At 32.4% G+C, this 22,949-nt stretch overlaps 1 protein-coding gene and 1 long non-coding RNA gene across 7 annotated transcripts in view; both read left to right on the forward strand.

Moving 5' to 3' along the window:
• The window catches only part of LOC143068605 (uncharacterized), an 83,482-nt gene that overhangs the window by 32,068 nt on the left and 28,465 nt on the right, over nt 1-22,949 (forward strand). For 5 of the 6 annotated variants that reach the window (XM_076242803.1, XM_076242807.1, XM_076242835.1 and 2 more), the window contains exons 21-25: nt 18,378-18,455; nt 18,911-19,079; nt 19,693-19,773; nt 22,055-22,248; nt 22,621-22,693. In XM_076242803.1, the coding sequence (XP_076098918.1) occupies nt 18,378-18,455; nt 18,911-19,079; nt 19,693-19,773; nt 22,055-22,248; nt 22,621-22,693 (595 nt within the window). The remainder of the gene's footprint in view (nt 1-18,377; nt 18,456-18,910; nt 19,080-19,692; nt 19,774-22,054; nt 22,249-22,620; nt 22,694-22,949) is intronic. The other variant, XM_076242826.1, reaches the window with a different exon arrangement.
• On the forward strand, nt 6,243-14,665 carry LOC143068563 (uncharacterized). Its single transcript, XR_012976196.1, has 4 exons — nt 6,243-6,696; nt 8,337-8,412; nt 9,961-10,059; nt 14,289-14,665. It is a non-coding gene; the product is annotated as an uncharacterized LOC143068563 (long non-coding RNA).

The following is a 22,949-nucleotide window of genomic DNA, read 5'->3' on the forward strand; positions in this document are numbered from 1 at the left end:
TTTTCCACCCAGAACCAGTTACACTAGAGAATTATCTAGTAAGTAAAGTATTCTTTATATTAGCTGTGTGAAAGTGGCATTTTCCACCCAGAACCAGTTACACTAGAGAATTATCTAGTAAGTAAAGCATTCTTTATATTAGCTATGTGAAAGTGGTACTTTCCACCCAGAACCAGTTACACTAGAGAATTATCTAGTAAGTAAAGTATTCTTTATATTAGTTGTGTGAAAGTGGTACTTTCCACCCTGAACCAGTTACACTACTAGGGCAAAAATGCCACACATGTGTCACGCATGTGCCTAAAAATGCATGTGTCACAGATGTGTTACATGCGTAATACACATGTTTCTTGCCACGCATGGGAATCATGTGTTGTACACATGTGTTCACATGCGTAACACACGCATGTGAATCACATGTGTCAGAAATACACCTGTGTCACGCATGTGTTGGATAACGCATGTGACACATGCGATATTTGCATGTGTAACACATGTATAGTAAAACGCATGTGTAACACATGTGTAAATTACACAGGCAAATTTTGGTGACATGAAGTTAAATTTAATTTTTCACATGATTTTTACGATAGATTATTCACGTGAAATTCACATAAAAAAAAAATTAAATTAAAAATTAAAAAATTAAAATTGTTTATCAACATCTTATACCTTGCAAGACATGTATTCCATTGAAAATCTTAATTTACTTTAAACATGTTAAAAACAATCTAATTTCAGTGAAATTCATGTGAACAATTCACAATAAAAAACATGACAAAGTTCATGTGAAAAAGTTATATTTAATGTTAACTGAATTAAAACATGGAATTCATTAGAGAAATTTAACATTCTTCGCGAGTTCAATTTTAGTAACATACAAGTATGAGATACAAATTCACCTGAATTTTATGTATTCCAATATTTATTCCATTTTCTATTTGAAGAAATAAATCATTAAAGCTGTTCACCTTTGTCTGAAGATTTTCCATAAAGGGGCACATATAATCATCAAAAGATTTTATTACTAATCTTTTTATTTGGCATACATTATCTCCCTTGATAGTGGATTAGATGCAACTACAAAAAGTTTTATATTTATCTCTTGTAGAGTCATAAGGGTGGAATTTGTAAATATATATGTGTGTATACATCTTTGATTTCAAATTTCAGATACCTAGATTAATTTAAAGGACTTATATAGTAATATAGCTATATCAGTATTAAATATCTCAATGATTTTAGGATTTAACATTTTTTTCTAGAGGTTAGTGATGTATAAACCAGGGCGATTAACTCTCTAACTGAATAAAGTCCGTTGGTAATGTTTGTGAGTTTGAAAAAGTCTTTAATCCTTATAATTCTTAAACCAAATCTGAGAATACTATAACAGTTACACACATATAATTATATATATGTGTTATAGTAGTCTCAGAACAAACAGGTGCTTCATACAGTAAGTTATGGCACTTGATTATAGATTTGCATATCTTATTTAGGATTTTCTTATTTGTAACCCTTGTGTTATAAAAATGACTGAATGTATACATTAACATTGTACATGCATGACATGTGAGGCTATCAAAATTAAAAATTACCTGGTTTGGTTGTTCAGTCAAACAAACGTGACCAATTAACATTGCCAATACATGATTGTTGATCATTCTGATTATCTGTCCAAGTACAAAACTATGCTAACAAGAAAATACACATGAGCATATAGAAAGTACTTGAAAATGTTTCAGAGTGTAACTGTTTGAGGTCTGAGGTTATCTATCCTGTTCAATGCGGCTCATAATGTTGAGGGGAAAGAAACACTACTATCGTGTTTAAATCACGACAAACACTTAGTCTACATACTTCGTTCCGTACGATACTGGATACCAATTAAAGTAGTAGTTAATTACAGCCATAAATCCAATAAATTGAGAAAAGTCAAAAGAATGAAGGATAAAAACAACAGTAACCCGTTAGACTTACGATGACATAAAACTAAAATTGTGCCAGTGACGGATCCAGCAATTTTCATAAGCAGTGGCTGATCTAGAAATTTTCATAAGTGGGGGCCCATTGGCTGCCTAAGAGGGGGCCGCTCCAGTAATACTTCAGTGATTCCTTATATGATCAATCAATTTTTTTCTCAAAAAGGAGGGGGGGGGGGGAATACATGAGTGAATTAAGGTACTGTGAATTATAAACAGTTAGGAACTTCAATATTTGGCAACTTATGTTTTAGAATATTTCACGGCAAATTTAGTAAGTAAAATTTTGATTTGATTGGTCGTTTTCAGGGGTTAAAAAATCCACTAGCCCGACGCCCGGGACTATATCATTTACGCCTCGGGCAATTAAAATGTGTAATCCGATATGCCCGACTGACTAGTAAAAAAAATTCTTGACGTTTCCAAAATAGAAAGTGAAAAATCCCTTCATCACTATTCTATGTTAGCCAATTCGATTCAATTAAATCATCTGGGATTCCAAGAATTTGAACTGGTTTGTATAGGTCCTGTTGTACATATTTTAAAAATAGAACAAATAACTCTGGCATGTCTGGGTTGTCTGTTATCATGTGTTGATCGCAATTCTCGTACTTTAAATATCGATTTCTCATACCATGGCTTGGGGTATTGTACATTGCTTATCGTGCCGAGATTTTCAATTAATGGTATTTGGGGGTATGATGTATTGATTGGTATTGACCTGTCTTGTTGCACAGCTCTTGAGCACGAAACCATGCAACAAAATATTTCTTAATATTTTAGTACGGGAACCCCAGGAACTTCGTCAGTTTCAAAACGAAAAACGGTAGATGAAAGGAGTAACGAGGCTGAAAATTCACCCCCCAAAAAAATGCTAAATATGACATGGAAAAGCCGTGGAAAAAAATAATAGTGTCATGGACAGAAGGGCTGCCATGTCTTTACTCATTAGCAATCCGGCGTTTTGCATTTGCGCCGATCTGCATTTCATTTGCGCCGATTTTTTCTTTCATTTGCGCCGATTTTTATTTTCATTTGAGCCGATTTTTTTACAGATAAATTACAGGTGAACAGATATAAGAAGATGTGGTATGAGTGCTAATGAGAGAACTCTCCATCCAAGTCATGTTATTTTTCATTCATTATAGGGGTCGTTTTCAAAAAATGTCGAATTTTCAGTACACCCATGCTAACTTTTTTATTTCTAATGGAAATTTCAGTTGTAATGGTTTAAATGAAAGCTTGTCGGATTTGTGATTCAGAACATTAATAATAAACACACCTTACATCTATTTTGATAAGATTAAACTGCATTTAAGACCCATTTTGGGGGTATTTGTCTGCGTACAGTGTCAGAAAAACACATTTCAAATGATTTTTTTGCGATTTTCTGATCGCCTTGATATCTGCAAAAGGGACTTTTTAAGAACGTTTAATATTACTCTAACGAAAAATCGTAGCCTCTATATCATTGTATGTAACATATTATCTACAAACTAAATTGAATCTGCGTACAGGAGGTTCATGTCTTTCCTGTTACCGCTACTTAAATCAGCCGTGAAATTATTCTCCCTATGAATATTGAATCAGTCAGTGTTGATCTCAAAAGTGCAAAGTAATCTTTACATTTAAAACGCCTCGTTTCTTGAACGACAGTGTAGAGAAAAGAAATTTCAAGAAATTTAGTGAAAAAAATATAGCGTACTTTTTTTCATGTCTATGCTGTTACCACCAATTTTGATTAAATACACCAACAGTATACTTGTAAAAAGTGCAATAACGTGTTGGAAACCAAATTCACAATAGAAAAACGTAATCACTTCACCAAAGGGAGTAGTTATTTCACAACAGCAATCAAAAACGAAGAAATTTGTCTATCCTGTTATGTCTATCCTGTTACTATGGTTGCTATGGTTACAGTAACAGGATAGACAATTGTAGAAAAAAACGTCGTTAATTTTTTTATCTTAACATATAGGTGCAAAACGAATGAAATATTTCGTTGTTTGAAGGCATCTTAAGGTTATAACGTATTAATCTTCCCAATTAAGCATTCGCAGGTGCAATACTGATATCGGTAACAGGATAGACAAAAAGGTAACAGGATAGACTTTTATATAGTAATATATCAGAAACGTACGTTCCTGTTACCAATGAAATATAGAGAAAAGTAAACTAACTTATAAGGGATTTACTTGATGTTGGGCTTATTTGAAAGGGTGAAAAAATGCCGAACAATATAAATTGCTATCTTAGACTTGCATTACTGGTGTTAATTTTTACAACCTTTGAAAACCAATTTTTAGAGGCATTTTTCAGTACAACCTTTTAAATTGGCAAATAATCTATTATATTACAGAATGAATATATATAGAAGTTTATTCTCTTGAAAACCATCTAATTGTCTACGTAAAACAAGCTTAACATTTTATCTAAACCTTTTCTTAATAACCCAAAATTTCTTTTGAAAATGGTAACAGGATAGACAAAATAATGTACCACCGATCAAAAAATGTTTCAACATATTTTTGTATGACATCATTAAGATGGCATCTTTTAATATGTTGTTCTTAAAGTACTGTTTGTTTTGATTTGCTTATGTAGAGGGTTGTTTGAACAAGTAACTTTTAATATTTTTTTCAATTTCAAAATTCGACATTTTTTGAAAATGACCCATAGACCTCTTCCGTTAGCCACTTGTACAAATTTAATGAATTATCAATCATAACATGCATATAACTGATGTACCCTGCTCACCACGGGGAGGAAGAAGAAGGCCGACAAGATATATCTCCAGACTTTTCCTTGACCGTACCCGTAGTTATTTAGCCTCTGTCTGTCGGACATCAGCCGCATGGTTATGCTCGTTCTGTGTTTTGACAATAGAATCCGTGGTGACTCTGGCTTTACACGATTTGATGGTACATTAGAAAGATATGTTGTTATGTTTCAGGACACTGACATTCCGATATGTATGGCCCTTGATGATTAAAGTCTTGACTCCTCGGCACGTTTCAGTGTGCAATATGTCCATCGTGTTACTACGAAGTTCCAGAACAATATGAATCAAAATTAACATAACTGAACAACATTTATAACCAGATTTTACCAATGGTATAGTACATACAGTACATGTACAAGTATTAACTTGCCTGTAAATCTAATTAGGAGCAATTATAAAATCGGCGCAGATGAAAAAATGAAATCGGCGCAAATGAAAGAATGAATATTTTCAAAATCGGCACAAATGTCATACGCCCTAGCAATCATACCACATCTTCTTTTTTTATATTTATAGGACATTTCCTAAAAATATTACAAGGAAAATCCAAATTGTCACAGATTCTTAACTGAACTTGTGTCAGATTTATAGTAAAATTTCTAATTCACTGACAACTGTTGGACACGGTCACAGGCAGGGGCGGATCCAGAATTTTAAAAAGGGGGGTGGAGCGAAGTTTTTTAAAGATTTTTTGAAGAAAAATGGGACTTTTTGGGGCTAAAAAACATAAAATAAGTGTAAATGCATATTTTTAATGGTTCCCTATTTGGGCATGTATATTTTAAAGTTGGTGTACAAAGTGTAAGGCTTGGACATTTTAAATTTTTATGCTGTATTCTCCCTATTAATTGTCTTTCATAAAATGATAGTATGGAACCAAAGCTATGTACTGATATATAATTACATGTCGGAATTGTCAGTAAAAAATAGACATGGAAAACTCTCGTTTGTTGTATGTTAAGTTAGAACAACCTCACAGATTTCTTGTTGTAAACCAGATATACCAGGGGCGGATCCAGACATTTTAAAAAGGGGGGGGGGGTTCCCAACGCAGAGTAAAAAGGGGGGGGGTTCCAGCTATATGCTCCCATTCAAATGCATTGATCGGCCAAAAAAAAGGAGGGGTTCCAACCCCCGGAACCCCCCCTCTGGCGGATCCGCGCTCAAATTGCTCAAATTGCAGACTCTTATTAATAATAACAAAAATCTGTGTTTTCTGTGACCTCATTTTGTAAAATATATGTACATGATATTTTATTTATTACACTCTAACTGTCTAACAGTTACATTTAATTATTCTCTGATTTAGAGTAATTCTCGTTTGTCAATTTTCCAAACTTCGGAGGTTATGCATTTTTGTCATCCAACTTGAAAGATACCCATGTCGTCGACTTGATATCTGATTGTTCTGCTTAACTATGTACTAGATAAATTGAAAACTTATGCAAATGGTGTTTTTGAAATAAAACACCTCGTAATTGAGAAGAAAATTGCAGTTTTGTTTGTTTCTATTAACTTTTTAAAAAATTGTCACTATAGTAAACAATACAGTAAACATTTATCGCTTTCTCTAATAGAGAGCTTCGATTCTTTTGTTCTATTTCAACCTGGTTTCCGACTGATATTATACGTAAATGTACGAAAGCTTGGATCCTCGAATACGGAAAACCGGAAATCTTTTCACCGTGGTCGTTTTTGTATAATATGACGCGAAAGGACGCTCGTCTGCTGATGTTTGAAATGGTCAGACAGTTGATACAAAGAACTTTAGTTTTTCAAACAGATGGTTCAAAAAGCTATTGTAAACAGATATACTGAAATGGGTTACACTACCGATTAACTGGAAGAAACCGGGGAACGAAACATACATTTTAAAAAGTCATCGCAACAAAAGTGTATCCGGATAACTTTTTTGTACTTGTCCAATGAAAGGTAAATATAATCATGCACATTTTTAGGACGATGTTAGACTAGTTTTATACTTTCATGAAAAAAATATATAGTCACTTTATCCACGTCATGCATGTTAACCCCGAAAATCAGTCAAAAATTGACAAAAACGGAAGCAAGTCAGTTCGCCCCACTGGTAAAACGCCAAACTCCCCACTTTTTTTAACAACACGGCCTGTTTTTTCAATTGCTCCACTCTTTTTAAGGGAGCTCAGTCTCATTCATCTACCATTTGAATTGTATGGGAGAAAATAGGGTGGTTGGGGGTTGGATGAAAGTGAAATATCGAGGACGAGTTTTGAGTAAAAATCTAAAAGCCCCCCCCCCCCAAAAAAAAAGAGTAACGACAATGCAGGATAACATTTTCATCATAGCCCCCCCCCCCCCTAAACCCTTGAAAATCCAAGTGGGAACTACCTTACCAACTCACCCCACTTTATATATGCAACTTTGGATCAAATCCAGTTAAATATCCAGGTTTGAAACAGAGACATATATACACATGTGTATATTATGTCTCTGTTTGAAATTAGCAGGGGCCCATTTGCCCCTAAAATTTGGAGTGGGCTTCTAAAACTTCTGCTTTTCTTTCATAGAACTATATAAATTGTGTAAAAAATATAAGATGTGGGCTACAATGCCATAACTTGAACTTCAGCTTTTATCCGACAGCTCAGCTTACATGTCGGATAAAAGCTCTACAGAGCTTAATTATGTTGTATTGTTATATGTATAACTGACTTTAAATAAATCTTTTATGCTTTTATGCTCATACATTTGTACTTCAATCCCTAATTATACTCCTGCCAACAGTCATGACAGTGGCAACTCACCTTACTTGGGAAAAATCTAAATGAATACAACATCAATATACAGTGCTCCAGCTAGAAATCAAAAGGGGCAGGGTGCCAGTGGAGGGCAACTTCCAAGGCACTTTTTTATGATAGAAAAAGGCACTGCTCATTTCTTTTCTTTACGTTTCTGTGTGTAATCACGAGTTCATATCCTTTTTTTACTGTATACATGGTATATGTTGTCAATAAAGATGCATAAGGTCCGAGACCGCAATTGTCGTCCCTTGATTTTCGTTATTCACGAATATAGTCCCTAGTGTTGACAGTGGGTTACTGGCCATTAATTTTTATACCCCTTCCAAATTTATTTCTCCATGTTTAATGCCTCAAATTGCAAGTAGGGGGGTAAAATTACACTAAAACAATTTGGGTCCAGAATTTTAAAGGAAAGTAGTGATTTGGTCCAGGTGAAAAAGGTTGAAAATTAGCACTTCAAGTTCGGAAGCTGTCAAAAGATTTCAAGACGCTCTAAACATAAAATTGTCCATATTTTGAGTTAGAGCCGATGAAGTTTTCTATAATTTTGATATAATTTGTCCCAAAAGTAGTACAACACACTGGAAAAGTTTCTTTGAGAAAGCGCAGGTGGGATTTTTTTTATATTCATTTATGTTCTAAAAGAAATGCACTACGAAATGATTGTGGTCTCGGACCTAAGATTTATTGGAGAATACATTTATTTAACTACTCTTATATGCTTAATTTTTTTAGTGATTTGCCAGATAATTGCAAAGAAACCTGTTAATTGTATCATAATATATCTTATAGGTTTTTTAGCCAACTCAAAATCATGCTTTTAGGACCCTCTTGTACTGAGGAAGTGGACCGCTCAAGAAGATGAAAGGTAATGTAAATATAAAAATAAGAAAATGTAGTATGATTGCAAATAAGAAAAGAGAGGAATTTGTAAAAGTGAAAATTCACTTGTTTTCCAATCCTAATACTAATAAAAGTGTCTTATATTGTAATGTTTAAATTACCTAATTATTTAAAAAAAAAAATTGTTTACACTAATGAGAAAAGACAACTCTCCATCAGAGATCAAATGACATCAAAGTTAACAACTATAGGTCAACATATATCCTTTAACCATGAGCAAAGCCCATACATTATACCATATATACTGTAAATTCTGAAATATTGTGTGCATTTATTATTGCCCCCATTGCCATTTTCAGTGGCAGATCCAGAAATTTTCATAAGTGAGGGCCCACTGACTGCCTAAGAGGGGGCCCGCTCTGGTCATGATTCAGTGATTCCCTATATAATCAACCAAATTTTTCCCAGAAATGGGGGGCCCTGGCCCCCACCTAAATCTGCCTCTGATTTTATCATTTAAGATTTAAATGCAAGTTTAATTTTTAGGATTTTGAGAAAAATCCTGTTAAATTCATAAAAAATATTTCAAAATGCGAGTTTAAATTATTGCGTTTACAACTAAACTCTGTCTCATTTTTAGCAATAATCATGCTAATAAAAACCTCACAATAATTTCTGAATTTACAGTAGTCCGGTATATAAAAAGACCCTAAATGAAAACGAAAAATTTGTAAAACAATTCAAACTGAATTACAGGCTTCTGACATGGGACAGGCACATACTAATTGAAGGATGTGATGGGGGCTAGACTATATAGCTAGCAGTTTGTGGTGCCAAACCCACCTAACCTGGTACATGTATATTGATGTGAAAAGGGCTTAACTCACCGGATCTATACAATAAACAAAAAAGAAATGCATCTAACAAAAACACACACAAGACATGTTTTTTGACAGTAAATTTATTCACACATTGGCAAGATACATGTACATTGAAAAGTTGTTCTTTTGTTAAATGTTTGAAGTACGGATTATAACACAAATGACAACAGGCCCGAGAATACAGTTCTTCCGTAGTGCATTAAATTCAAATTTAAAAAGTCGCACCTGCTCTTTCTCAAAAAGATTATTACAGTGTAGTGTACTACCAGTGAGACAAATAATATCAAAATTGTAGAAACTTCTACCAGCTCTAATGTTCACGAGTTTAGTCTTTCCTATATCAAAATGGTGTATTTTAACATTTTTGCCTATTAACTTAAAACAGCAAAACAAGATCTAATAAACATCTGACAATAATTAATGCCTAGAATGATTTTTTAACTGTATACAGCAGAATAGATAAATTAAAACCAGAAAGTTCATACTGTACATATATTTATTAGCTAAGCTGTTGATCTTCTTTCTGTTGTTTGCTTACATGTTCTTTGCATTCACTCAAAAGTAAAAGTACATATAGTTCTGTAAAGGTATAAATTAGTGAGCATTAGTTCAATATGTTCATACTACATCTAGTTTTTGTCTGGACTTCATGGACTTCTTGATTAAATAATTTAGATTTTATACAATTTTAGCTTGATACCAAAAGAATGGAAAGTACAGTATTAAAACCACTGGTGAACATGTACTGTACATGTAGGTGTGAATGTCCTGCAAAAAGAACTCATATCAAAGTATGTTCATCTGCAGAATTTCAGTAAATATAAATAATTTGATGCACTCTGTTCTCAAGTATAATTGTACATGTACACTTGCTTATTTTTCTCTCTTTCCAATGTCAAGTATGCTTCAAGGCATCCTTACCCTGATCCCCTCCTGCTCCATACACACACACACTCAGAAGTTCAAATAATCAGCATTTATAATATTACAAACCTACCTAGTCAGACTGGCCTATACAATGTATATTATGAATTGACAAGTTGTTCTTGTTTTGAATACATAAAATATTTGCCACTGGACATAGTTTCCGTACAATAACTTTAGTTTAAGTAAATGGATATCTATCTCTATGAAATTTAAATACAAGGTTTGAACCCACACAAGGAAGATTGGGATTGATTTTGGGGTTATGGTCCCAACAGTTTAGGAACAAGGAGCCCAAAAGGGGTCAAAACAAGTATTTTCCTAGGTTCCAGACAATTACTTGTGTATAAGTGTATGGATCTTTCTGAAATTGTACCACAAGGACTTGAAGGTTCCATACCAAAAAAAAAGGTTGGGATTGATTTTGGGGGTTATCTATGGTTATGGCACAAACTGTTTATAAATGAATTAGGGGCCAAAAACAATACTTCTCTAATACTTTGTATAAGTTGCTAATTTCTAGACCAATTTCAATGGGGTTTTATTCTTGAATTCTTGGGGTTCTTTAATATGCTGAATCAAACCCTGTATTAAGTTTTTTTTAATTTGGTCCCCGTTTTTATACGACCGCAAAATGTTTGCGTTCTTATATTGGTATCACGTTGTCGGCTATATAAAATGTACAATATACAATGCAATATTCACTTAACTACCAATTGATAAATTAAAGTAATCTTCACCATTCAGTGATTACAAGCACTCTGATTACCATTCTAGGGTTATGCCCCTTTACAAGTGGAAGTATTGAAGATTTTTTTAGTTTCTGTTCTCTTAACTTAAGTTTGTCTCAACTAAATTTAATGAAATGTGTATATAATGCTTATTACCTCTAAACTCAGTCTAAGTTCAATTTTTGGCATCTTCACTTTTATAGTTCTTGAGTTATGTCCCTTTATAACGTTATACTCATATGCGGTAAAGCTTAGCGAAAGGTATTGCGACGTAATCAGTCAAACAAACTTTATTAGAGTAACTCTTTAAGGAACGATCGTTTTCATTGGTCAATTCAAACCTTCGACCTCACACCTGCGAAAATAGAACACATGTACTATAACGTTGAATGGACTGATCAATATTCACGTAGCTGGTCAAGGTCGTTTAAAGCTTCCATCGTTGTATTTGCGTACATGATTGTGTTCTTGATTAAGCAATCACAATTCTAGCTTTTATAAATGTGCATGTGAAATTCATTGGTTTTATAATTTTCTGCAATTGATAGTAAAATTTTAAACTTTAAAATCTTAACAGTTTTCACATCGAAATATTTAATTCAAATTTGTCCTCTGGATCAAGGGACGACATCAAAAGTTCAATGAAAAACTAAAAAAAACTCAATCCACATATTTTTTTTCATTGACTCATCTGTTCCCCCCCCCCCCACAAGTTGCTCATCCTGCCTTTTCTTGATTTTTTTGCTGATTCCGTTTACTTGAGAAAAAAAATTCCGAAATTATAAGCAAATTCATAATATGTAACCAACCATGCTTTGTTAAAAAAGAAAAAAAAACAACGCTGATGGCAAACCATGGCACAGGGGAATTAAATGTAGTTTATAAACTCCAACGATATACCTCATGAGGTTTTGCTATTCTCGGTTGAAAAACGAACGTAAATTGTATATAATAATTGTTAATATGTACATGTAAATAGAAACAATCAGTTTTAAAAAAAAAGTGTTTATTTATAAAATGTTTTGATAAAAAGGTGAGTTTCTTCTTGTACATGCATTTAGTCATCCTTAATTTCTTGATATTTTGTTTATCAGTTTATCATACATGTTTCGTTTTGTATTTCATTTTAAATACGAATACATACTACATGTACTTTAACGAATAGTTCAACAATGTTATGCAGCTCTATTCTTACAGTATAAAATTTAAAAAAAAAATGTTCATCCATTTAAAATCGAAAACAGTACATTTATATTTAAAAAAGAAGATGTGGTATGATTGCCCTTCTGACCCCTTCTGTCCGGTGGGCGTCCGTTTTTTACGGATGTGTTCTTAAAAAGTGGACAAATCTTAACTGCGGGATAATACCTTGTATACTATAAATACATATATAAAAGAAGATGTGGTATGATTGCCAATGAGACAACTCTCCACAAGAGAATAAAATAACACAGAAATTAACAACTATAATAGATCACCGTACGGCTTTCAATAATGAGCAAAGCCCATACCGCAAAGTCAGCCATAAAAGGCCCCGAAATGACAATGTAAAATAATTCCGATGAGAATTGTTCCTTGTAAACTACGACATTTCTCACAAGTATTAATTTATTATTTTGTTCAACACATGCAAAAGAACTGAATAATCTTCGCCGATGTAACTTTTCAATTTATTACAACATGCCTTCACTGAATTCATTCAGTTGCACAAATGATACGATTAAAGTTATTTTGTTTCTATTTTGGGGGACAATTCCCTCCGTTTATGGTACGTTTAGCTACTGTGTGTATGTTTTATAGCATGAAAATTATAAAAGAGGAATGTCAGTGCAACCCATCATTAATTATTGTAATGGATCAGTATTATGAGATATAAGTGACTACGACTTTGTTAGGATTATAACCTATCGTCAGTATGAAAGAAATTAAAAGTGGTTCATATATTCATTTGTATAAAAGCGGCACATGCATTTTATTTTATCCTTATATTTCTCATTATGCAGTACACGATAAATAAGTTGCTGCATGCATAAAGAACTTAGAATATTACTTAATACAAAATATCAGTATAATATTTCGACCCCACTATTTGAAGTTAACAAAAGATTTATTTAATTCTTTTGACCAAAGGTTTGTAATTAAACAAATCCTTGTTTTTACGTTCATAGTAACATAGTACATCCATTGTCGGTCACCTGTGTCAATTCACGTGCACACTGACTACATTGTTTTTGTATTTGAATCTTTCGGCCAATGAAATGAGACGTTACAAGTTGTTTGTTTATGATACGCCAGAATGTTATCAATGAACTATCAAATGCTAAACTTCACTGCATTTCACTGTATATGCTAGCGGGGGCATCATCTGTGTCCTTTTGGACACATTCCCCATTTATTTTTTTAGAAGTTACTATTAATTCTTACCATGACTGTATGACATTTTATATTTTAATATTTTATGGTGTATTTAAATGAGTAGTTATTGTTGCAAACTCCATTAGAATTTTGAATTGAGATCATTTTTGGAATAAGAGAAAGGGGGACGTGGAAATAAAATTGGGGTGGGGGTCAATTTTTTTTTCTCATTTTAGATTTCAGAATTTAAAAAGAAAATTTCTTCAAATATTTTTTTTTTGAGAGGATTAATATTCAACAGCATAGTAAATTGCTCAAAAGCAAAAAAAATAAGTTCATTAGACCACATTTATTCTGTGTCAGAAACCTATGATGTGTCAACTATTTAATCACAATCCAAATTCAGAGCTGTATTCAGCTTGAATGTTGTGTCCATACTTGCCTCAACCTTCAGGGTTCGACCTCTGCAGTCGTATAAAGCTGCACCCTGCGGAGTATCTGGTTAAATTGGTCACAATTTAGGTCCAAATGCCATACATATTACATTCACAGGTAATGTGTAGTACACATGCATGAATAGAGTTAGTTTTCATTATTTAAAAAAAAAGGAAAATATGTAGTATCATTGCCAATGAGACAACTATTCATCAGGTCAAAATGACTGAATGTTAGCAACTAAAGATCACTTTACATGTATGTACAACTTTCAACAATGAGCAAAACCAGTACAGCATCAAGCAAGCTATGTCCTGGAATGACAGATGTAAAACAATTCCAAAGAGAAAATTAAGGGCCTGATTTACATAAAAGCGAAAAAAACAACCAAGATAAATACATGTTGCAAAAACAACAACTATTATTTCTCCACTCCAGTTGTTCACACGATATTTATGTATATATATAATTATATATATGTAAGTTTGGTAAATCATTACTTATCAAATTTATGTTATCCTTTATTCTTGATTGGTAAGCCAATATTTTATGGTTATTTTTTTTTTTAATTACAGCAACTGTATTCCAAGAGTCTGATGGCTGATAATGTATTACAGGATTTTATCATTCAAGCAACATCTTAGAAGGATAAGTGCAAATGTATGAAGGAAGCCGTGGGTACAAATAGCAATTACAGCAGATACATGCAGGAGAGAACTCTTAAACAAAGACATGATATGGGAGTGATGTATTCAAGAAATCTAAAACACATGGAATTAAATATTGTGTATATTTTTTCAAACACAAGTACTTTCAGAATATAATACAATCATGACAATTCAAATTCAAATTATTGTTTATAGTCTAAAAATGAATAATGCATGTTTTAAACTGAATTTTATATAAATATTTGAAAGAACAAGAACTTTTATATTATTGTGAAGCCAAACTTTGAAATTTTCTAATGGTATAAAAAAACTCATCATAGATACCAGGACTAAATTTAGTGTATACGCCAGATATGTTTGTTGTTTGTCAAAATATGTTTTGAAATAAGAAGGAAACAGTTGTAAATAACTGTAAGGCATTCAATATGGCATATCAAATATTATTAACAGAACCTTTCTATTTCAATTTATTAATATAATGCGAAATGAGGTATAAATCAATCAGACAGCTACACAACAACAAAAACATATGAAAGGCATTAAGGTGCTAACATACAGTCCTCAACAATAAACAGTTGTCTAAACAATGTCATGATCTACTTAATTAACCAGAGTCTATACCAATCAAAGAGCTGCTATTAACACAATTTTTTTTAGATATGCTTTTTATTAGGATGAGACTTAAGACAACCACTGAAACCCTGGCTTAAAACAGGCACACGAATATGTGGCAGGGTAAACTACTTTTTTTCTTCAAAATTTTTAAAGAAGCATTGGCATCTTTTGCAAGTAAGACAATTTCCACAATGGGATTGGATTGTCTCATGACTGATAACCACAAAATGACTTATATATACATATTAAAAATGAAATATTCATCAGTGCATACATATGCTTTAATTGAATTACCAATCCTTACATCACTTTTTAAAAAAATATTGCGACTTGAACGTAACCAACAAAATTCTAGGAGTGAACTTAAGGTAACCTGGATATTTGCTTGCCTTCTTTGTTTTATTACATCTTATCTCTTGCATTGGAGATATTGTGAGTTTGGATTTGTATTGATAAGGATCAAGAAAGTAAAATACAATTGAAGTATGAACACATAGTCAAGACCAAGAAGAATATTTATTTATATCAAAATAGAATGTGCACTAGATATATAGATTAGCATTGACTTATCTAAAATATGCTCAAATACTGTGAATTTGTGTGATTGGTGCTCAATTCACCTCCTTCATTTCATTTAAAAAAAATTAATATGAATGCTTGATTCAGGTTAGCTTCACATGAAAAATTTAACATGAATTTCATGTTAGCTGAGCTCAATTCACATTAATTGAACGCGAGTTTCATGTATAAGCTTGTTTCAGGTGAATCTCACATGAAATTTACCTGAACAAAATTTGCCTGTGTACATATATGGAAAACCCATGTATAACCCATTTAATTCACATTAGAACTTCGATACATGTCAACAATCATGGTAATTGGACAAATACGAATACATTTTGAAAAATATTTAATACAGGCACCATGCCTTTTACATGCAGAAATCACGCATGTATCACAGGTGTATTTCCTTACACATGTGTACAAAAAATGTATATCATGCGTATCACACATTTTGCAAAATTTTTAATACAGGCACCATGCCTTTTGTATGCAGAAATCACGCATGTATCACAGGTGTTTTTCCTTACACATGTGATTCACATGTGAAACGCATGATCACATGTGTATATCATGCGTATCACATTCGTTTTTCACACATGTGTCACATGCGTGGCATGAAACGTCTCTTTCACATGCGTGCGACACACATGTGAAACGCATGTGTCACGCATGTTCACATGTGTGGCATTTTTACCAGTGTAGAGAATTATCTAGTAAGTAAAGTATTCTTTATATTAGCTGTGTGAAAGTGGCATTTTCCACCCAGAACCAGTTACACTAGAGAATTATCTAGTAAGTAAAGCATTCTTTATATTAGCTATGTGAAAGTGGTACTTTCCACCCAGAACCAGTTACACTAGAGAATTATCTAGTAAGTAAAGTATTCTTTATATTAGTTGTGTGAAAGTGGTACTTTCCACCCAGAACCAGTTACACTAGAGAATTATCTAGTAAGTAAAGCATTCTTTATATTAGCTGTGTGAAAGTGGTACTTTCCAGCCAGAACACTTTACACTAGAGAATTATCTAGTAAGTAAAGTATTCTTTATATTAGCTGTGTGAAAGTGGCATTTTCCACCCAGAACCAGTTACACTAGAGAATTATCTTGGAAGTAAAGCATTCTTTATATTAGTTGTGTGAAAGTGGTACTTTCTACCCAGAACCAGTTACACTAGAGAATTATCTAGTAAGTAAAGCATTCTTTATATTAGCTGTGTGAAAGTGGTACTTTCCAGCCAGAACACTTTACACTAGAGAATTATCTAGTAAGTAAAGTATTCTTTATATTAGCTGTGTGAAAGTGGCATTTTCCACCCAGAACCAGTTACACTAGATAATTGTCTAGTAAGTAAACCATTCTTTATATTAGCTGTGTGAAAGTGGCATTTTCCACCCAGAACCAGTTACACTAGAGAATTATTTAGTAAGTAAAGCATTCTTTATATTAGCTATGTGAAAGTGGTACTTTCCACCCAGAACCAGTTACACTAGAGAATTATCTAGTAAGTAAAGTATTCTTTATATTAGCTGTGTGAAAGTGGTACTTTCCAACCAGAACCAGTTACACTAGAGAATTATCTTGTTAGTAAAGCATTCTTTATATTAGCTGTGTGAAAGTGGTACTTTCCAACCAGAACCAGTTACACTAGAGAATTATCTAGTAAGTAAAGTATTCTTTATATTAGCTGTGTGAAAGTGGCATTTTCCACCCAGAACCAGTTACTTTATATTAGCTGTGTGAAAGTTGTACTTTCCAACCAGAGCCAGTTAATTACACTAGAGAATTATCTTGTAAGTAAAGAATTCTTTATATTTGCTGTGTGAAAGTGGTTCTTTCCAACCAGAGCCAGCTCCACTAGAAAATTATCTAGTAAGTAAAGCATTCTTTATATCAGCTGTGTGAAAGTGGTACTTTCCAACCAGAACTAGTTACACTAGATAATTGTCTATTATTTAAAATGTCTCATGTGTTTAAAGCTATTGGAAGACAACATTTTCCACGCTGAAAGTCGAATTCAGATGTGAATTGCTTTGTCTTTGGTTTCACTGACTGGTTTAAGTTGACTTTTGTGAATTATAATACTATAGCACTTTTGAGTTCTATTTAGTTGAACCTTTCTTATCTGTTAGTTATTAAAATAAAATTAGTTTGTTTTAACTGCTTTTCATGCTTCACTGAATACTATAAATTCATTCAGGAATAAAAAGTTTCTAACTCATCATTATATCCCTGCTTTGAAAAAAAGGGGATATACTGTTTTACCTCTGTCTGTCCTTCCGTCAGTCCATCAGTCCATCAGTCTGTCAGTCAGTCCGTCCGTCCCATGAATATTTTTCTTCACATTTTTCTCAGGAACTACACTACCAGGATTTCTGAAATTAGGTTTCAGGTTTGATATAAGTCAGCTTTACCGTGTGATGCATTTTCAGATTCATCACTCAACAACTTCCTGTTTACCGAACACTTGTTTGATTTTACACATGATAGCCAAGTTGAAAAGTTTTCGTCACATTTTTCTCAGGAACTACAATACAAGGATTTCTGAAATTTGGTTTAAGGGTTAATATAAGTCAGCTATACCGTGTGATGGGTTTTCAGATTCATCACTCGACAACTTCCTGTTTACCGAACACTTGCATATTTTTACACAATTAATATTATCCACTTGCTGCTGGGGTATCATCAGTGAGCAGTAGCTCGCAGTTTCACTTGTTTAAATTGTTTTGTCTATTATGATTTATTTTTTTGACAAAATAAATATTTAAAATGATATGAAGCTTTAAAATCGTGGTTAATGCATATATTTGTTTTTAAGGTGCCATTTCCAGATAAAAAATTTACCCAGGATTTTCTTGAAGGAAAATTAGACTCTGATTCAGGTGATTCTGAAGGGGTAAGTTTTATGATTGAAATATTTTTTAAAACAACTTTTGATTCTTTGTACATTATATAAAGTATTCAACTGTTACTGTCAGAGGTCATTTAAAAGTTATTAGAAATTTAGATAGTCCATTTCTATAACTAAATTAAAACAGTTCAGTATGAAACATAATAAAACATTCCTGTTAGGACAAATAAAATGATTTAGTCTGCCATCACATCATTTATTTTAGTTTTTCAATTTAGAAGTACTACTGTAAATTCAGAAATTATTGTGATTTTTTTATTATTGCAAAAAATGCAACAGGGTTATAATCACAATAATTTAAACTTGCATTTTGAAATTTTTAATATGTACTAAACAGCAGTTTTCTCAGTAACGCAAAAATTAAAATAGCATAATAGTCTTAACTGACAGTGACAAACTCACAATAAATTCTGAACATTTTTAATAATTATGTTTTCTAGGATTCTGATACAGATTCCACCCTGTCATTTGCTCCATCAGATATATATGACTCACCTATTCTGACCCCTGATAGTCTGTCTATGTGGGATTTAACCATGGATTCTGAAGTCAGCAAGTTTGACCTTCTAGAACACATGAAGAGAACTATTAAACATCTAAAACAGAAAGGTAGGAGTAGTCTCCCCTTATTTTAAAGGCATTGTTTTCCATATTTGTACATTATTTACTGCAATAGAAATAACATTATGTTGTAATTAATGGATGTTATGTTCATCTCAGTTATGCATGAGTATAGATGACAATACCCATTTATTTATGACTTGATTGATTTTGAAATTCATATTTGAGGTTAACTTTCATTCACTAATTGTTTTACAATGTTTCAGTATAAAGAACATTACTTAGCTCGATTTATATTAATCTATTGGACTGATCCTTGTATTTATAAAAAAATGTAGGTCACACTAACCCATTTGTTGATGATTCATTGATTTTGAAATTCATTTTGAATTTTACTTTCATTCGCTAAATGTTTTACAATAATTTAGTATTTTAAAAGTACATTACTTATCTATATTAACATTAATTTGTTAAAATGATAGCTATATTTATATTAATTTATTGGACTGATCCCTATATTAGTAGATTACCTATGTTATGTAGTATATATCTATATATGGAAAACATTATGTAGATCAAATGCATGGCATCTGCATGTATATATAGTCTTGTTATTACTCTTGCATGTGTAGCGATGTTCTATCTAACAATTTGTTTTCAGCCGAAGATGAACAAAATAACCAATTAGCTTTACAACAACGAAATAAACATAAGATAAGATTATTGACCATGAGTAAAAAAGGTAAAACTTCAAAACCTAGAGTACACTGCAGAAATTTTCTACACACTTTTAATGAGGGCTTTGTCTTTCTATCCTGCACATTTGACAGTTTTCTTCTTCACACTTCTTATGAGCATTTGAAGTCTTTATCTTTCTATCCTGCACTTTAGATATTTTATTTCCTCCAATTTTCTGATGAATGTTTTATCTTTTTATCCTGCACTATAGATAGTTTCTCCTCCACTGAACTGATGAATGCTTCATCTTTTTATTCTGCGTTATAGATAGTTTATCTCAATATTGTTATACCTTCACTTTGTTTTTGTTTGAGTTTTGTGTTTCACAATGTATGGATGCACACATTACTTGCACTATTACTTGGTTATGGTTTTACCAGCCCCAATGCACATATACTTATATTATTACATAATTATTGTTTTCACAGATTTGTCCCTCGTTTAAGAAATAGAAGCATTGAAACATAGATATTATTTACTAGATTTTAATAGCTGCTGGGATATTCAGAATATTTTCAGATAAACAAAATTATTAATTAATAATTTTTGCATCAGCTTGTAAAAAATGCTTGACTTACGTTTGCTGTTTATAGCAGCAGTGGTGGCAGCATCAACAGAGTATAAGACTTAAGTATGGCATGAAATCACAACCTTTTTTCCCTAATTCCGATAACTGTGATTGACACAATATAACTCTAGCAAAAACAATCATCAAGACAATATTTTAGCCCATACGGTTTACATTCAACATGAATTGCATTTTATCTTACCTCCTATACATTTGTAGGAATATGATTGGTTAAAAGCGTCCTCGTGGAAACCGTGTATATTTTTAATATTAGGTTAGTTGGGAGGCGGGGCTTATTTCATACACGGTTAGTAGTGGAGTTATGTCCCTTTTTATTCCATATAAGATAATAAGGAGGCGGGGCTTATTTCATACACGGTTAGTAGTGGAGTTACGTCCCTTTATATTCCATATAAGGTAATAAGGAGGCGGGGCTTATTTCATACACGGTTAGTAGTGGTGTTACGTTCTTTTAGAAGAACAAAACAGTACTGAGAAGAAATCTTAAAGGTTTCAACAGATGAAGAAAGTGATGATAAAGTGAAATAAATTCGTAAAACACATTTAAATCTAACAAGTTGTCATTATTTGCATCTGTTTTTGTAGGATCAAAGGAAGTAGTTTCTTAATCATGTTAATGCTAACTGTATTGAAGACTTGTTCATTTTGATAGGTCACTAGTCTAAATTTTACACGTTAAGATAGTTGGTAAGATAAATTCGTTACATAGTGTGCTAGTGACGTAATATAGGATGAGAGCGAAGCTCGAATCCCCATATGGAATTTACTGACCCCATATATACCGTATTAGGTCACTAGCACACTATGTAACAAATAGTATCAATCAAATGCAACAATGCCATGTGAACCATACAGGATACTTGGAAACTCTTAAAAATGTATTTTGATAACTGTTTTTAAATCACTTTGCTCCAGGTTCACTGTTTGGTATTTTTAAAAATCACTTCTTTTACCAGATGCCTATCAAAACTTCACTTAGTGTGAAAACTAGGTTGTGTTATATGAGAATATAAATGTTTCTAGAAATTATGTCAATACAAACAAATATAAGATTGTAATTTTAAAACTTTGAAATTGATTTCATATGTACTTGATGGCAAACCTCATCAGATGTAGCTAATAAATAAGTATTCCAAAAATCTTCTTAAATAAATATACTTGACTTGTTTGAGAATTACTGTTAACCAACTTATTTTTCACAACTTTCTGGAAAAGAAAAATATAAATAAATGGCAAAATTTAAATCTTGGGTCTACCATTATATAAACACAACTAGAAAATGAGATAATCACAAAAAATTAGTTGTGACGAAGTCAGCCAGAAAGGACTAATTGTAAATTAATATATCCATTAAAATAAGTTTTGTTTCAAATAAATGTGAATGTTTGAAGAGCATTTTAATAATCATTCTAATCAGATTGATCTATAGTACAGGTATTATTCATAAAAAAGAAGATGTGGTATTATTGCCAATGAGACAACTATCCACAAAAGACCAAAATGACACAGACATTAACAACTATAGGTCACCGTACGGCCTTCAACAATGAGCAAAGCCCATACTGCATAGTCAGCTATATTATTGTACATTAATGGCTTGATACTACATGAAATATACAACCTCCTTCCAATAATGTGAAATTAAAATATAATTGTTTTGTTTCTTAGATAGAAAAAATGTGCTATATGTTTACAGAAAGAAAGAAGAGACGAAAGCAGATGATGTTAGCCCAACAGAATGGAGAAGTTCCAGATTTCAATGATAATGATGAAGATGAAGAGAAATTGAAGTTTGAAATGCCACAGTTTGGAAACTCGCCTGGTCCCACCCCTGTACAGACTCCCTCAGGTAGTAGACCAACAACACCTGATGATACTGCAGAACAAGAGGTATTTTCACCTTGCTATAAATATACAATATCATATCAAAATGACTCAATTGTAGACCATTGAAATTTAAAACTGTCTTGTTTGTCACCGTTTTTGGCAAGCTTATATATGTGTATAGGTAATTGCTGATTTGTCTTAGAACTCAATGCCTACTGAATATTTGTATTTTTGTATTTTTCTATTCCTCATTACCTTATTTTCCATGGTTCATCAACTGCTTAGATAAGCTGTATAGTTTCATGCATCATTGAAAAGATTAAGTTTCTAAATGGAAATCTTATAAAAAATCTACAAAATTTTGTTGAGAATTAGACCATATAAATACTTGTCTTCAGTTAGGAGCAGTTTTTGACAGTGCATTTATATTTATAGAAAACAGAGCAAGGTGTAGAGAAACATAAAGATGAACTTAGAACTCTAGAAGAAATAAAAGCTGCATCTCCTGGTAACTACAGTATTATTATATTGTCTTATTTATATGAATTATACTAAAGGACATTTAAAAAAAATATGACAAACTTGATTATTTTTTTGACATTCCATATTTGGCATGTGTCCATTCCTCTTGAACTTAGGTTCATCAACTGCAAAAATAAACTGTAATTTCTTGAATAAACTTTTGAGCCATTTCAGTTATAGGATGATTAACAAAATATATTTCTGCTTACTTCTTCAGTCTCATAGTCTTTTAATGGGATTTA

Source organism: Mytilus galloprovincialis, chromosome 1 (assembly GCF_965363235.1).
Source record: "Mytilus galloprovincialis chromosome 1, xbMytGall1.hap1.1, whole genome shotgun sequence".
Lineage (NCBI taxonomy): Eukaryota > Metazoa > Mollusca > Bivalvia > Mytilida > Mytilidae > Mytilus > Mytilus galloprovincialis.